The sequence below is a fragment of the Trichoderma asperellum genome, chromosome 4 (genome assembly GCF_020647865.1).
Source record: "Trichoderma asperellum chromosome 4, complete sequence".
Lineage (NCBI taxonomy): Eukaryota > Fungi > Ascomycota > Sordariomycetes > Hypocreales > Hypocreaceae > Trichoderma > Trichoderma asperellum.
The window spans coordinates 2,457,182-2,471,371 of record NC_089418.1 but is presented as its reverse complement, the minus strand read 5'-3'; the positions used below and the strand labels follow the sequence as shown (position 1 = coordinate 2,471,371).

Here is a 14,190-nt window from a genome sequence, read left to right as displayed (position 1 = left end):
AGACGCGACAATATCATTATTATGTCAACGGATCCATTTCCAAACTTCGTATCGCTTTACTTTACTTTTCTACAGACTCTGTGTAAATAGACGCAGAACCAATGCACCACATCTCGTAAAACCTTGCCGTCTCCTTTAGAGCTCCTTTTCAACAGTTTTCATCTCATCCGAGATCTCACAAGGCCAGATGACTATGGACCTAGTCGCCGTTAGATGTGCCAAATGCGATTCCAAACTGGGCAATCTCGTCAATTTATGGACACAGATAGGCAAAAAATACATAACACCAGTGGCACACGCCGAGGAGAAGGGCGATGCAGACAAGATCTCGGCAACGGGCGCTGTGCGGATTGGCGATGCAGGCACTTTGGTTGAGGGCTGGTATGAGCATTATTCATGACGCCACATAAAATAACCACACATCATCGCTTTCTAGACTACAATTGCTAATGAAGAGTGTCCTCACATAGTGAGCTCCGAGATGCTGAATGTTCAACATGTCATACAAACATTGGACAGAAGTGCATAACAAGCCCCCCAAATCATATATTTGCCAAGTGAGCGTCTTTTGGCCATTTTATTCAACATGATGCTAAAAGGAAGGCAGTGGGCAAATCATATATCGTATCACTTCCATAGGTCTCAAAATAGCCAAAGACCTTAGGCGTAAGGCTGAGCCCAAGATACAGCGCACCCTCCAGCTCAGAGACCAGTCGGCGGCCGCAACTCAAGCGAAGCCCTCGATCGTGAGTGGCAGGGCAGCCCCTCAGAATGAAACGACTCCAAGTCGGGATAGGTTCGACATTATGCAGATCCAGGCCGATCTGGAAGTTCAGCAAGATGAGATCCAACGAATTGGCGTTGCTGGATTTCAGGTCATGTCCAATTTCGATAGCACTGTTGCGCGCCTCGAAAAACAGATGCGGCAACTCAGCGAATCCATCGCGAGCGTTCGTAGAGATGGAGAAGGGCAGCAAGCGGACATTAAGTCTCTCAAGACACAGATGAGCGACGCCAAGCGGAATGGCCAGAACGACGACGGCGTTGTTGCTCGTTTGGACCAGCAGCTTCAGACTACAGACAAAGTGGTCGCAGAGCTTCGGCAAATAATGCAAAAATCCAAGTCAGACATCACTGGCCTCCGAAGCGAGCTGACGGCCGCGAAAAAGGAGATTACAGAGGTGAAAAAGGCAAATGCACGCCTCAAGCAGGAAGCCGACGAGGCGAAACAGGTAGCACAGGAAGGTATAGCTACGTCTAAGCTGTATGCGTCTGAGGTGGCATCTCTAAGGCGAGAGATTACACAGCTGCGATCTGAGCTTGCGCAAGATAATGACCGTCGTCACTTGTCGGTGGGCGAAGATCCCTCAATCTCATCTCATCAACTGGACATTCTCGCCAGCAACATATCCAAGATTGGAAACCGCGCAAGCCAAGTAGAGTCCTTGCAGATGGAATTCGATCTCTTTAGGACTCGAATACAGCGGTTAGAAACTCGAATGGCCAACGGTACGCCCAACCCTAGCAGAAAAGATGTTCGACCGTCTGTTGGGGAATACGGCTCCGTAACTGAGCAGGGCAACCAATCCCACTATGGAACGGCCACGCGCCAGAAACGATCAGCAATAAGTAGAGATGACAGCCATATGATGAACTCGACACCTTCTAAGCGAGTGGCACTCTCTTCAGATTACCCTACCCTTGCCAATGCTGGCTATATCAGCAATGGTGAACAGCAGCAATCGTCGCCTGGGACTATGGCTTTGGTAGAAACTCCTGTTCAGCGGCGGACTACAGCCACAGCAAACAAGAGCACTGTAAGGCGTGGGAGATGGGGCTCCAAAACCTGAAAAAAAAAAAAAAAAAAAAAAAAAATGAGTATATTGCTGTGGATTATCTATTAACCCTTTTCCCCCTATCATGTGGGAGAGACGCTTGTGTAAATATCACATCATAGCCCCTCGACCTTTTGGATTGAAATTTTGGGCAAGGTCAGGTTAAAACTCGATTTAAACAGAGGTATTCCCAAAGTCTCGCTCCAGGATCTCTTTCCCAAGGCAAGCCAAGGCATTCACTTGCTTCACAACAGCAAACTCGAAGAAAGCCTGAGATTTTTCGTCGTTGGGATTTCGCCGCCATTCATCAATGAGAGATGTCTCCTGCTCTCTACCCGCCAATTTCTCAATATCATCTAAAAGCGCCTGCGCTTTGACAGCAATATCCATCTTAGCGCCATACTTGTCTGGTGAATATTTGAGAATCATGATGAGCAACATTTGGCATAGCGAGACTTGATCGATTTCTCGTAAGCTTTGCTCGATTTTCTGCTCCAGCGTCGACTTTTTGGAGACTGGTGTATTTGAGCTTTCTTGGAAAGCCGTTGTCGCAGCGGTATGAGTAATGAAGTTCGCTATTGTGAACAAGCCAGATAGTCGGATGGGATGGAAAGGCGAGGTATATTGGTACGGATCGCAGGCCGTTGCGATCAGGCATGCTACTGGCAGAGCAAGAGTAAAGTTTCCTTCCTCGCCGTATAGCATGGATATCCTAAACAGGATGTCTGGTAGTGGCGTGACGGCCCAGAGCTCTTCTTCGACTAGAGCTTTTCGCTTTTTATACTCGCTCTTGAGTAATTTGCGCCGCTCTGACGGCGACTCGATTTCTGCTAAATTACTTACTATGGAGTCAGCTGACTCGCCATATAGATTGATTATGGACTGTTTGCTGGAGTTGCTGGTTGCAGGATGTTGGCGGAATTTGGAGACATCTGGTACGAGGCTCTGGCTGTTGAGATTGACAGTAGGGGAGATGGCTGCGACTTGATAGACATTGAGATCGTCTCGGCAACGAAGGCATTGGCAAACAAACTTGTAGTGAGCCAATGCTTCTCTTCGTTTGGGCAAAGGATCGGTGTAAACTACGTGACGCAGATTCACACAATAGTTAGCTCATATTAAAGAAAGAAAGGGGATTAGCATAGGTCGAGCATCTTCCTTACAGGTATAGGCTAATTCAATCTCATCTCCAGCGCGAATGGGATTCTCAGCAATGAGAAGAGCGTTTCGTCCAATAAACTGGACTGCAGCATTGGGAATGCAGGAGTGGTTCGCCATGGCCAGCGTGGGTTCGAGAAACAAACCTATGACGCCCAAGTCGGAGTCAAATCTCTGAAAGGAATTGTTTTGAATCTGGCAAAATTAATTTACAGCGTCAGCAGGTCTCTCTCTTTCCTTCTTCTTCATTTGCAATTACTGTTTATCTCTTACCTTGCACAGCATCTCAGCTGCTTTCCGAATATCCTCTTCTGCCGTACCTTTGCCAGAAAATGCACAAGCTGCCATGGCCATGATTTCGATATCCTTCCATTCATCATCTTCCGCCGCCTTCTTTTCCAACACATGACCCTCTAGATCTTCCAATCCATCTGCAATCTCTTTACGCAGAACAGCCTGGATCAGCGCTCTCGTCGGCGTCGGTAATCGTCTCCTCCGATCCTCACCCTTAATGCCCTGCCGTAACACCTTACACTCTCGCGAATGAACTGCTTTCCAGGCCGCTGCTTGGCACGTCGCGTCACAGTATGAGGCCGCGTGGCAGCGGGAACAGGCACGGGGATTTCCCGGACGGAGGCAGAATGAGCAGACGATATTGAGGTACGAGACCGTGGGGAGGAGAATAAGAGGAGTGAAGGGAAAGATGACATCGCCAGGGGAGAAGGACTTAGTTGCGTAGAGGCCACGACCCTTGGTGGGGTGAGGCCGGATCTGGTGGGGTGAAGATGGAGAAGAAGAAGACATCTTTTTGAATTTTCCTTCTTCTTGCTTTCTCTTGTGAGTTGCAAGATAATTGCGGCGGTTGGCCAGAGAATTAGATTTTTTATGTAGGCTGGTGAGCCTAGTGATTTTTAGGTGGGTTTCCAGTGGTGAAGTTCAGGCTTGGAGGGGCAAAAGGCTAGAGGTCGCAGCAAAAGCCATATAAGAACAAATAACGTGACGGGGCCTTTCTGCATGGAGGAATTGTTGTCTTTCTTGACGTGATTCTTTGTGAAGGCTGAAGTGACTGCCACTGTTGCACATCTGGTTGAAATTCAAGGGTATCTCTATTTACAGCTAATACATATATACGCTACAGCACTCAATGTGGAAATCTATAGTTCGCCATGGTTTGGCACCTTGCCCGTGGATTTACGCGCTGCCGCCAGCCTCGCCCGCAGCTCCTTGCTCCATGGTCCCCTCTTCAATTTGACCATTCTCTCGACGTTATAATCCCAGCAGCCGTCGTCCAGGGCTGTCTTTGCCGTCTCACACACTGCATTACTCGACGCCTGGCCCTTAGGCCACTGGCCAAGCTGAGCACCCATATCCTCGTCCAAAAAAGTATCCAGCACCAGCTGCCCGACCTTTCTCTGTGCTCCGGCCCACTCCTCGCCTTCTGGGACAAGGACGCCAAGGAGTTGCTTCATACCGTTGTTTGCAAGGAAATCCTTCCTGATGTTCTCGTCTTTGATGAGGCCGTTGATGGCTGAGACTACGGCCTTGACTTTTCCGGGGGAATCGCCGACCGAGGCTATGGGATAGTAGAAGAGATCGTGGGCGCGGGTGCCATCGTGAGGGCACGATTGTTCCATGAGCGGTTGCCAGATCTTGGCCACTTCTTTCAGAGCCGAAGGATTGTTGGAGAGGGCACCAGCGAGAATAGCAGCCGCTTGTTGGCTTCGCGGAGTGACTCCTTTGGGGGTTTCGCCATCACGAGATCCCATCAAGCAAAACAGTGCCCTTACCACGTCTGCATCTTCCGTAATCTTGAGACCGTAGTAGATGTCGTGCGATAGTTCTTCTAGCCCTTCGAGACCATGGTCAAATTCTTCATCACTCGGAATAATGCCACTTTTGAGCATTTTAAACGTCTCTGCAAAGGCAATAGCCTCCACCTGTGCTTCTTCTCCTTGAGCTGGCTCCTTGACTTTGCCAATAGCATCGTATTTTGGCGCTCCTTTGGGCACTTGTACTGTTTCTGGCTGCTCCTGGTCGACAAGTACCACTGCCTGATCAACGGGCAGGCCATCCAGATCAGGATTCGTTTCATCAGGTACGTTGATCTTGGCCTCCTTGACTCCTGTCCAGATATTCAAGCGAACATGGAGTCCACTCGGCAATTCTTGGTCACCGTGAACTGTTTGGAACTCATCTGTTGGTTGAAAGACCCGAGGATAACATTCCTCGGGGTTGGCTGTGTGACAGATTAGATCCGAATTTGCTGACCCTGCTTGGGGCGAAGGCTGAGATGATGATGCCGCAACTGGCGCCGCTATGAGAAGCAAGATACCCAGAACCAATGCAAAGATGATTGGTAATGACTTGCGTTTGGACCGAATAGAAGGCATATTCGGCAACATTTAAGAAAAAACGAATATGTAATGCAGTCTAGCTGTGAGACGGTTGCTTGCTAGAAAGCCTTTCCACTTTGTGCTCTACGTAGCGTGGTGGGCTGCTGAGTTGCAATGGCAGCCTGTCCCTGTATACTCGAAGTACTGCGACTGTAGCAACGCCAGACGCCTGAAAGAGTAAGCAAAAAAGTATGCTTTTGAAGAAGAAGAAAGGGGTGCAAAAGGTCTATAATTCTGTTCATAAAACGACTGAACAAGTGATCTATAAATGAGTCAACGCTTGGAAAAGGACACTTAAGAAGATGGGTTAGGTGGACCTAAAAGGCTCTTGTAAGAGCGAGCAAAACCGTCACTGCCCAGAGGCGAAATCTGGCTTCTGAATCTTGGCGACATCCAATTGGTGGAAGGCATGACTCAGCAGTCTACTCTAGAAACTCGAAGAAAATGGTTCATTGCCACTCGCTATTATTAGTTTGGGGGGTCGTAGAGACATGGCAGAAAAGAGCTTGATTCGTGTGTCATGTTGAAAAGGCAAAAGCCATGAATGCAATAAAAGTTTTGCTCATTGTCTACTAACCACTGGTGCTTTTTCCGGACAGAAGGCCTCGTTCCATGCATAACTCAAAGGGGCTGGGTATGGCCTCGTGTCTCACATTCTACAAGCACCCAATATCAAACTCTGAACGCAGAGAAAGGAAAAAGGAAGAAAAAAAAAAAACCCCCCTCGTGACACTTGTGATATCGTCGTTTCCGTCATAAATTCACGGCGATGGCTGGTTTGTGATTATAGCTGATGGATATAAATCAAGTCTATCACTCGGGAATCTTGAGAGCATCTCATCTTACACGTTACTGCAACATCTCTTTCTCCCTGCATTGCCAGACTTCTGTTCCTCCCTGAAATAGAGAAAGTGTTGTTGTAGAATATCTTTTTAAAATGCTGTCTCAAATCTTGGTATTCTTTTACCTCTTAGCCTGCTCAATATTCGGCGTGCAAGCTATGCCAAAGGAAGCGCATTACCTTCGCAGACACGGCTATCTCTACGCTCGAATTCCAGTTCCCAGCCTGCGCCTACCCCGTTGGTCCCGGATGAACGAAGAGGTGCAGAATCCAAACAGCTGGCCAGACAGCCGACTTGAAGAAGGTTTAGCACACACAAATGCCTATGTTGCCGAAAACCAGTTTCTGGAAGATGATATGGAATTATACAGATTGTATGACGAGCTCGCGACTCCCTTCTAGGCGTGGAGATGCCTCAGTAATGGGAAAGCGTGCTGGGTATTTGGTGTAATTATTCTCACTTATTGGTTGCAATTTGGAATTCATATCAAATTTTGCAAATTTTCAGACATGGCGTGCAACACCATTTTTACAAAGAATAAGGAAAATTTTTAACCCCATTGCCTCATTACGAAGATTTGAGCTCCTCGTTTTGCAATACAATGAATTGCATGTGCGGCAGAGTGTGATAACTGAGCCCCAGTTGCTATTCATACTGTATTTCATTACCTAATGCGGTGCCGGAACATTTCCCCCAGAGCCAGAAACGCGACCAATGCTTAGCTCCGAACTTATTAGAAATCCTCCTCGCAGCAGTCGTGAGACAGTTGCCGACTCAAAATATCGCACGGCCTAGCGCCTCTCCCAATAGCACAGCACAGCACAGCGCTGCGCTCCAATGTATTGAATGGGTCGGGTCCTGTTTTAATAGATCGATTTAGGTCACGCGTTCTCCTTTCCTTGAAGCTCTGCAACTGTTAAAAGCAAAGTTTGTGTCACGAAACAGCTTCCGACAGAGGAAGAAAGAAAAACAAAATCTCGGGGTCATTGGAGCGTCAATTTACCCGTCCAAATTCCCACATCTCCTTCTTCTTCTCTTTTCGCCTTCACTAGTACCTACTCAATACGAGGAAGCTTAGTTGAGCTACCCTCCCCCAATATCGAGCTCGCTTGCGACCAGACGAGATCTCCCTGAATGCTATAAATACTCTGGAGCTTGCGATCCTTCCACACCCTCTCGCGCAGCGCAATCCTCTCTTTTCTACCACCGGCGCGCGTGCTCACACATCAGCACTTACAAGATCTCCAACAAGATGCCGTCTCCACGACGAATGCGCCTCTTGATGGTGGCGGTGATTATCACCGTCGTCTTCGTCTTATTCTACAGCTCCGGCATGGAGCCCGAAGCCGACGTCAGCCTCAAGGGCTTCTACGAAAAAACAAAGGACGCCATGGAACGAGGGACGGCGCGTGGGCAGGCAGTAATCAATTCCAAGACGGGAGAGAAGGCAGGCCACATCCCCGCCGACAAGGACGGCGACGGCGACATTGACAACGACGACAAGGTGGCGGCGCAGGAGCTTCAGGAGCGGCTGCAGGCCGTTGCGCAGGAGGCAAAGGACAAGGCCAACGAGAAGAGCCCCAAGCCCGATATGCCCAGCAAGATTATTGGAGTGGGAAGCTCAGCCGAGGGACAGGAGAAGAAGGGCCAGGTCAAAGTCGGCAGTGGTGACATTGGAGAGAGAGTCAAGCCTGAGGCGACGAGAGAGGAGACAAAGGAAGAGCACGAAGCCGAAGTCGAGATGAACAGCATCTTGAAGAAATCACCTGGTAAGCAGCCACCATGCGCTGTATTTGTGTAATGCCTCTGATTGCTAACTTGTGCGTGCGCCCGTTCAGTCATCATCTTCTCCAAAACCTACTGCCCGTATTCGAAGCGTGCCAAGGGTATCCTCCTCGAAAAATACGCCATCACCCCCGAGCCTTATGTCGTCGAGATTGACGAGCACCCGCTTGGCCCTCATCTCCAGGACTATCTCCAGAAGAAGACGGGCCGTAGAACGGTGCCAAACATTTTGATCAATGGGGTTAGCATTGGCGGCTCAGACGACATTGTTGCTCTGGACAACGACGACAAGCTCGTAGCCAAGTTCCGCGACCTGGGCCAGGCACGCGTGGAGATCTCCGAGCGCTTCACCACTGGCGCGCATCAGTAAGATGTGCGAACCAGCAGCAATGGGAAAGCGGCGTCTCCTTCTTTTACCCGTTTTTGGTCTTTTGCATTGCTTGGATCAAAACCCAAAGTCTGCGGCTGCGGCTAAATTATTTGCCTTTGGTAGGCATCGGGGTTTGATAATACTTATGCATCGGGACTTTTCTGGGCAGGCCGGCAGGGCCCCGAAACAGTTGGTGTGGCCATAATGCAGACTGCCAAGTACGCATAACTGGAGTTTCTGGCGTTTTACAGCCGTGTATGAGTACGGGTAATATTTGTTATTACGATACACTTAGTAGGTGCTCAACGGCAGGGAATGGGATTCAAATTTGAAGTGTTTGTTTAATTGCTTGCTTGCCCTCAAAGCGGGAAAAGATGGAAAAGGACGAGGCAAGCCTGGGTCAAGCCTGTTGGCTGAGCGTTCAGCTGTTTATTTCAACTTTGTAATAGTATATTCGACAGCGTAGTTCAAAATCGGCCATGTGTATACTTGCCTTCGGCACATACAGTAGAGTCTCGAGATAAGCCGTAGCTCAGGCAGGATACGGCCTCGCCCAAGATAGCGTGGTATCCTGCATCTGCTAGTGAAGCATTATGGCGGTTAATGTAGGAAAGGGCGAAGCATCAGCATGTCTTCTCTTCCTACAGCGCCTGCCACAGCCATGACAGAGTTTCAAGCCTCGTAAATCGCGCACCAATTCCTCTTTTGCTCGTCTTTTTCTTTTTCCCTTCCTCTTCCTCTTTATTTTCTCGTCGGCCATGCCTCATAGCAACCGCAATGGCGGCAGCAGCAGCGGTCGAGTCTCGCTGGGGTGAGGCCTGGACGGCACCGCTGACCATTCTCTTACCTATTTACCCAGACAAGCCCAGTCGCTGGCGCCTGTCCGCCAAACGCCACAAAGCCCGCTGCAGCGCGGTCTCGTTCTCGCCCCGCTGGCGCTATCTGTTATCAGCAGCCAGCACGAGAACGGTTCCCCCCACCAGATGCAGGGATCCGCTGCAGCACTTCATGTTCGAGGCGCATGAATGGACGGAGAGCCGTTGCGTTTATCAACGGCTGGGGTTAGGTCAGGTTCATGTTGTTTAGTTGCCGGATCCTCCAGGTGGCAGCGGTAGCAGCGCAGCAGCGGCGGCGGATCTGGTGGGCAGCGTGTCATGACGGAAGAGCCAATACTGCTGGACGAGTTTACGAATACGTCAATCGTCACGGGCGAGATACGATTGCAAAAGAGAGCCGACAAGATGGACGGTCAGGAGGACGAGGACGAGGACGAGGACGAGCGTCCCGGTCAGGCAAGATGCGGCATCGTGTCTCGTGTGTGTGTGTACCCCATACAAGTAGCACATGCGAGCGTGCGGAATGGGAGAATGGAGAAGAAAAAAAGCGTGGGGATGGCCGGTAAGCCGCCTGCTGGCTGCTTCGACAGCTGAAGCCATGCCCAAAGCAGACCCGGCCCAGACTAGGATTTGAGACCACAGTGACCACACCATCAACCGCGAGCTGAGCCTACAGTACAAGTGCGTACGAGCATTATCTATTTATCTCTCGTCCTCTAGCCTGCTATTAGTCGTTAGCAGGCAGTTGGGCATCTCAGCGGAATAAGAAGAGCCTGGGCGCGCCACCCCCTCACATTTTCCTCCCTTTCTTTCTCTACAATTACCAGTCAATCCACTGCCGCAGCCGGGATTGAAACCCATTCATCATTCTTCAGCGCTGCTTTGGCTTTTCTGTTTTGTTAGTGTCTGGAGAATTTATTTGCAAAAGGTCCCCGTTTAGCGCCGCACAAGTGGCCATCACGCAGTCGCCTCTTATCGGTTTCGATACTGACACACACTCTCCACGGCACTATTCCGTACGCTGTACTTGTTCGGTCAAGAGACGGTGGCTCACCGACCGGCGCTCTCGTCCCGAGTCACATCATCAAGCTGCAACCTCGCGTCAATCGGCTTCGCTACAGCCTATTTGACCCTTGAGGAAACACTACGCATCCTACGCGGGTGACATTACCTTCTCTCGCTCATACGCCTGTATACGCGCATAAAACACATACACACGTACACACATACACACATACACAATGTCTGACGCTCCCTCCAATACTGCCTCTGCCTTGCGGCGCCCCTCCACCAGCTCCGAGACCTCCTCCCTGTCCTCGGCCTCGACCGCCTACACCACTTACTCTTATACCAAGGAAGGCCAGCCGCTCCTCGACATTCACGAGAGAAAAGTAAAGAGAGGCCTGCGCCAGAAGGCTCGCGACATGGTGCACGACATGGGTAGCCCACCCACTGCGCGACAAGATGCCAAGGATGGCAAGGAGACGCTCAATCACGCCCCGTTGGGCGGCATGATAGGCGAACCCATGGCGAGGCCAGGCAAGATTTAGATGGAGATGTCTTGGGGCTGGCTGGTAATATCTGTCTGTCTATCCATTGGCTGGAGACTGGGGAATTACCGTTGCAGTGCAGCGCTGCACATGGGACAAAAAAAATTATGATGGAAATGAAATCTGAAAAACGGTCTCGGCGTTTTGTTCTTGGCTCCGATGGTTCATTTGGTTTTCTTTTTCTTTTTATGTACGTCTTGAAGATTTTAGTTGGTGAGCGCTTTGGCTTTTTTTTTCTTCTCTCTTCTTATTTGGTTCTCCCTTTGAAATTACAAAAGCAATATGAATGGACACGGAGACGCTTGACTTCAAATGGGTTCACACGCAGTAACCAGATATTAAAAGTGGGATGAAGCGCCTCATGTAGATATAAATGGCCATAAATCCATTCATCCATCCACCTATTTAAATTTATCTTTGGATCTCAAGTGCCCATAAATTGGAGTGGTAGTTGTATCTGTAATGTAACCAAGATAGAAAAGAAACAGGGAACAAGAAAATCCCCGAATGATTGCCCGAATCGCACAACGGTAAGTAGTTTGCCCCCTCCGAAGGAAAAAAAAAAAGCCATGCGTGATCCAGCGCCGCGATTCTATAAACCTCAAGGACACCCAAATAATTCCCCAGATATATCGCCTGGTGCCCAGTTTAACGCACCGCCGTCAATCCCGCCTGATGAAATAATATTACAGTTGATGAATCCAAATTTCATCCCCAACGCCGGGTGCCGTAAAGTCTCCGAAAATTAAGCCTTTAGATATTCTTTTCATATAATACGATGGGGATTTTGCCTCTCAGTGGCTAGCTATGATCATGCGATGTCACCGTGTTCCCATTCCTGGCGGTACCGGAATATTTGTTTCGCCTGCCATGAAGTGCTCAATGGCATCCACGCCAACTTGCCTACAAAGATTGTTAGCCTCCAGAAGCCGATACCGAATATCAAATAAATAAATAAGAAAGAAAGAAAGAAAGAAAGAAAGAAAGAAAGAAAGAAAGAAAGAAAGAAAGAAAGGGGAAATTTGCAATGAAAGTTTCAGAGCAACTCACGTCGTCAGCATCAGCCTCGTAAACTCATCCATGTCATCCGCCCGAGCATACATCCAAAACTCCTTGAAACTCATGTCTGTGACGCAGTACTGCGGCTTCTCGCGCCACGCGCGGAAGAATTCCACCGAGGAGGTGGCCTCCCAAAGATGTCGCGAGGCAGTGAAGCTGTGGCCGTCTTCCCAAAACTCTGGAGGGGCTGTTATTTAACCATGTTCGTTAATTTGCTGGCTTATACGCAAAACTTGATAGGAATAATACGAACCTTCTTCTGACTTGAGGACGAAGACAAGACACATTATGGCAAAGGACATCATGATGGTCCGCCTCGTGCATTCTATCATGATCCAGCTCTAGGAAGAAGGGAGGAAAAGTTAGTATATGGGTCTAAAGAATGACAGTGTCGTTTTTTTAGTGCTGCTGAACTCACCTCCCAGCTCTTTGGCGGCTTATCCCTCAGCATGTGTGCTGACGCTGGCAAGCCCTCTTCCAGCTCAACCTTGAGCGCTATCAAGTCTTTCACCCACGCCAAAAACACGCTCATCTCTCTCTCTGCCGCGGCCCTCATGCCCAAATCACCATCAAAGATGCGCATCGAGTTCAACAACAAAAGCGCCTGCACTCTTGCCAACCGATCCGCATGCGTAGTCGCTCTCTCACCGTCACGATGGACTTCGCGCACGGCGTCCAGCAACACCTTGAGCGTCCACCCTTTGGTCTGTGGGGTCTGTGTAGAGTATGCCGTAGCAGCGGAAAACGCTGTCAAGATTGGCTTGGGCAGCTGTGAGGACCAGAGGCGAGGGTGCATGAAGGGCGCCTCACGACGCTGAGCAAATCCTCTGTACATGTCAGAAATGGCTTTGACGATGAAGCCGATCTTGCTGCGGGGGTCGTGGACCTGGCAGACGTCGGCTGTAATACACTGATCCTCGTTTTGGAGAATAGAAAGATCACGAATAGGCTGTTGTGGTTGTAGGTGTTGCGACTGTGTCGATTGTGATGGCTGTTCTGTCTGTAGTGACGGCGCGATAGGAACTGGGGGGAGGTCCATCTTGCCACTGTCTCCAAACCCGCTCAGATCCCACAAACCACCATCACCTGTGCCGCTCCCATTCATTAGGTCGACAATGGAGAAGCCTAGATCTGCGTGCGGATGATGCGAATGAGGGTCGCAGCCGAGCCCCATCCCCGCATCCTGCTGGAGGCTCTCTGGGCTGGTGTTGGTGCCGGTTGTGGTGCTGAGGCTCTCGATATCAAAGCTCATGTCGAATTCAGGAGGCATCTCTGGCGTGGTGCAGCTGCCCTCAACGGTTGATACTGAGGCACATGAGGGTACCGTTGCCGCAGTAGAGGTGCCGGCTGGTGACTGTTGCTGATGCCGGAGTTGCTGTGTCTGCTGCTGCTGTTGCGGTTGACGCTGGTAGACGCAATCGAGTCCCTTGGCTGCACATCTAGTGCATCGTGGCGTGCGCTTATCACAGCGTCGCTTGCCGCGGACACAGGCATTGCAGCTCTTCTGGCGCGAGGCCGCAGAGCCGCCGTCAGCGCTGATGCGATCCATCTTGCGTAGGCCCGAGCCGATGCTGCTCAGCGAGCTGGTATCCGTGCCGCCAGTAAAAGGATCCATCGGCCACGGAGGGGGGGAGGTGAAAGAGTAGCTGTAGTGATGCTGCTGCTGTTGGTGACTATCAAGCGAGATCATAGATAACACTATCAATCTCCGCGCTACGCCAGCAAGCGACTGGAGACTGGGTAGTTATATAGAATAAAGCAGTGGTGATGAGGACTCAAATGAAGAGAATGAGACGGTAGATGATCGTAATAAGAGAAAATGCAGGTGAGTGAGTGGCTGTTTCAAGAAGAAGAATGATGGAAGGAGTTAGGGAACAGATATCGCCGGTGGGATGATAAGATGTAAGAGACGCCTTAGTCGCGGAAACTCTAATATTGCGGCTCGCTCATTCGACAGCGGTGCCCTCTGAGTCGGCCCCTGCAAGACGAGAAAAAAGAGAGACGATATTTCCAAAATCTGGTAGATGCAAAAATTGGAGAAAAAAAAAAGAGGAAAAGGAAAGGAAACCCTCGAAAACAATTGATCTCCCAAGGAACTCTATGCCATCATGCTACTTACAAAGATGGATAAAGCTGAAAACAAGGGTCCTCTTGCCCGGGGCGCGTCGACGAAAATCTCCGGAGACTGAAAACCACTTGACTGGGACCCGGAACCTGCCCAAGTCCGCAACTCCGCCAGCGCCAGCTCCGCAACTCCGCCGCTCTTCAATCCAAGCCTCGTTTTATACTCGATTCCGGGGCAGCAGGCAGAGACGGGCCGCGATCCGGAACTTTTTTTTTTCTCTTCGCTGACGGCGTTTTA

General features: G+C 50.0%; 8 protein-coding genes across 8 annotated transcripts; 5 read left to right on the top strand and 3 right to left on the bottom strand.

Moving 5' to 3' along the window:
- Positions 1–4: 4 nt before the first annotated feature.
- On the top strand, positions 5–1,850 carry TrAFT101_007228 (uncharacterized protein; the record flags this gene model as incomplete). The annotated part of the gene is made up of 3 exons (XM_024902110.2): positions 5–381; positions 471–557; positions 608–1,850. Exons 1-3 carry the CDS (start codon positions 188–190, stop codon positions 1,848–1,850), a joined length of 1,524 nt encoding a protein of 507 aa, XP_024756589.1. The 5' UTR covers positions 5–187.
- Positions 1,851–1,885: 35 nt separating this feature from the next.
- TrAFT101_007227 (uncharacterized protein) lies at positions 1,886–3,845 on the bottom strand. Its single transcript, XM_024910773.2, has 3 exons — positions 3,267–3,845; positions 2,999–3,188; positions 1,886–2,917 (listed from the first exon to the last, which is right to left on the bottom strand). Exons 1-3 carry the CDS (start codon positions 3,795–3,797, stop codon positions 2,010–2,012), a joined length of 1,629 nt encoding a protein of 542 aa, XP_024756590.2. The 5' UTR covers positions 3,798–3,845; the 3' UTR covers positions 1,886–2,009.
- A 163-nt stretch (positions 3,846–4,008) lies between these two features.
- TrAFT101_007226 (uncharacterized protein) lies at positions 4,009–5,866 on the bottom strand. The gene is made up of 2 exons (XM_024908843.2): positions 5,704–5,866; positions 4,009–5,648 (listed from the first exon to the last, which is right to left on the bottom strand). Exon 2 carries the CDS (start codon positions 5,393–5,395, stop codon positions 4,148–4,150), a length of 1,248 nt encoding a protein of 415 aa, XP_024756591.2. The 5' UTR covers positions 5,396–5,648; positions 5,704–5,866; the 3' UTR covers positions 4,009–4,147.
- Positions 5,867–6,323: 457 nt separating this feature from the next.
- On the top strand, positions 6,324–6,629 carry TrAFT101_007225 (uncharacterized protein; the record flags this gene model as incomplete). Its single annotated transcript, XM_024908844.2, has 1 exon — positions 6,324–6,629. The coding sequence occupies one exon, from the start codon at positions 6,324–6,326 to the stop codon at positions 6,627–6,629; it is 306 nt and encodes a 101-aa protein (XP_024756592.1).
- An 851-nt stretch (positions 6,630–7,480) lies between these two features.
- On the top strand, positions 7,481–8,383 carry TrAFT101_007224 (uncharacterized protein; the record flags this gene model as incomplete). Its single annotated transcript, XM_024904452.1, has 2 exons — positions 7,481–7,997; positions 8,067–8,383. The coding sequence occupies 2 exons, from the start codon at positions 7,481–7,483 to the stop codon at positions 8,381–8,383; spliced, it is 834 nt and encodes a 277-aa protein (XP_024756593.1).
- A 1,154-nt stretch (positions 8,384–9,537) lies between these two features.
- Positions 9,538–9,813, top strand: TrAFT101_007223 (uncharacterized protein; the record flags this gene model as incomplete). The annotated part of the gene is made up of 1 exon (XM_066127987.1): positions 9,538–9,813. One exon carries the CDS (start codon positions 9,538–9,540, stop codon positions 9,811–9,813), a length of 276 nt encoding a protein of 91 aa, XP_065984101.1.
- Positions 9,814–10,460: 647 nt separating this feature from the next.
- On the top strand, positions 10,461–10,769 carry TrAFT101_007222 (uncharacterized protein; the record flags this gene model as incomplete). The annotated part of the gene is made up of 1 exon (XM_024907026.1): positions 10,461–10,769. The coding sequence occupies one exon, from the start codon at positions 10,461–10,463 to the stop codon at positions 10,767–10,769; it is 309 nt and encodes a 102-aa protein (XP_024756594.1).
- A 239-nt stretch (positions 10,770–11,008) lies between these two features.
- On the bottom strand, positions 11,009–13,959 carry TrAFT101_007221 (uncharacterized protein). Its single transcript, XM_024904453.2, has 4 exons — positions 12,247–13,959; positions 12,082–12,169; positions 11,820–12,015; positions 11,009–11,672 (listed from the first exon to the last, which is right to left on the bottom strand). Exons 1-4 carry the CDS (start codon positions 13,516–13,518, stop codon positions 11,591–11,593), a joined length of 1,638 nt encoding a protein of 545 aa, XP_024756595.2. The 5' UTR covers positions 13,519–13,959; the 3' UTR covers positions 11,009–11,590.
- Between the last annotated feature and the right edge of the window lie 231 nt (positions 13,960–14,190).

Excerpts from the sequence above, each read along its gene's own strand:
- TrAFT101_007227 (XM_024910773.2), bottom strand. The coding sequence starts at position 3,797 with ATGTCTTCTTCTTCTCCATCTTCACCCCACCAGATCCGGCCTCACCCC. Across the intron at positions 3,189-3,266 it reads CAGCTGAGATGCTGTGCAAG|ATTCAAAACAATTCCTTTCA; the intron begins GTAAGAGATAAA and ends TAATTTTGCCAG. Across the intron at positions 2,918-2,998 it reads GATTGAATTAGCCTATACCT|TTTACACCGATCCTTTGCCC; the intron begins GTAAGGAAGATG and ends TGCGTCACGTAG.
- TrAFT101_007226 (XM_024908843.2), bottom strand. The coding sequence starts at position 5,395 with ATGTTGCCGAATATGCCTTCTATTCGGTCCAAACGCAAGTCATTACCA.
- TrAFT101_007221 (XM_024904453.2), bottom strand. The coding sequence starts at position 13,518 with ATGATCTCGCTTGATAGTCACCAACAGCAGCAGCATCACTACAGCTAC. Across the intron at positions 12,170-12,246 it reads AGCCGCCAAAGAGCTGGGAG|AGCTGGATCATGATAGAATG; the intron begins GTGAGTTCAGCA and ends CCTTCTTCCTAG. Across the intron at positions 12,016-12,081 it reads CGTCCTCAAGTCAGAAGAAG|CCCCTCCAGAGTTTTGGGAA; the intron begins GTTCGTATTATT and ends GTTAAATAACAG.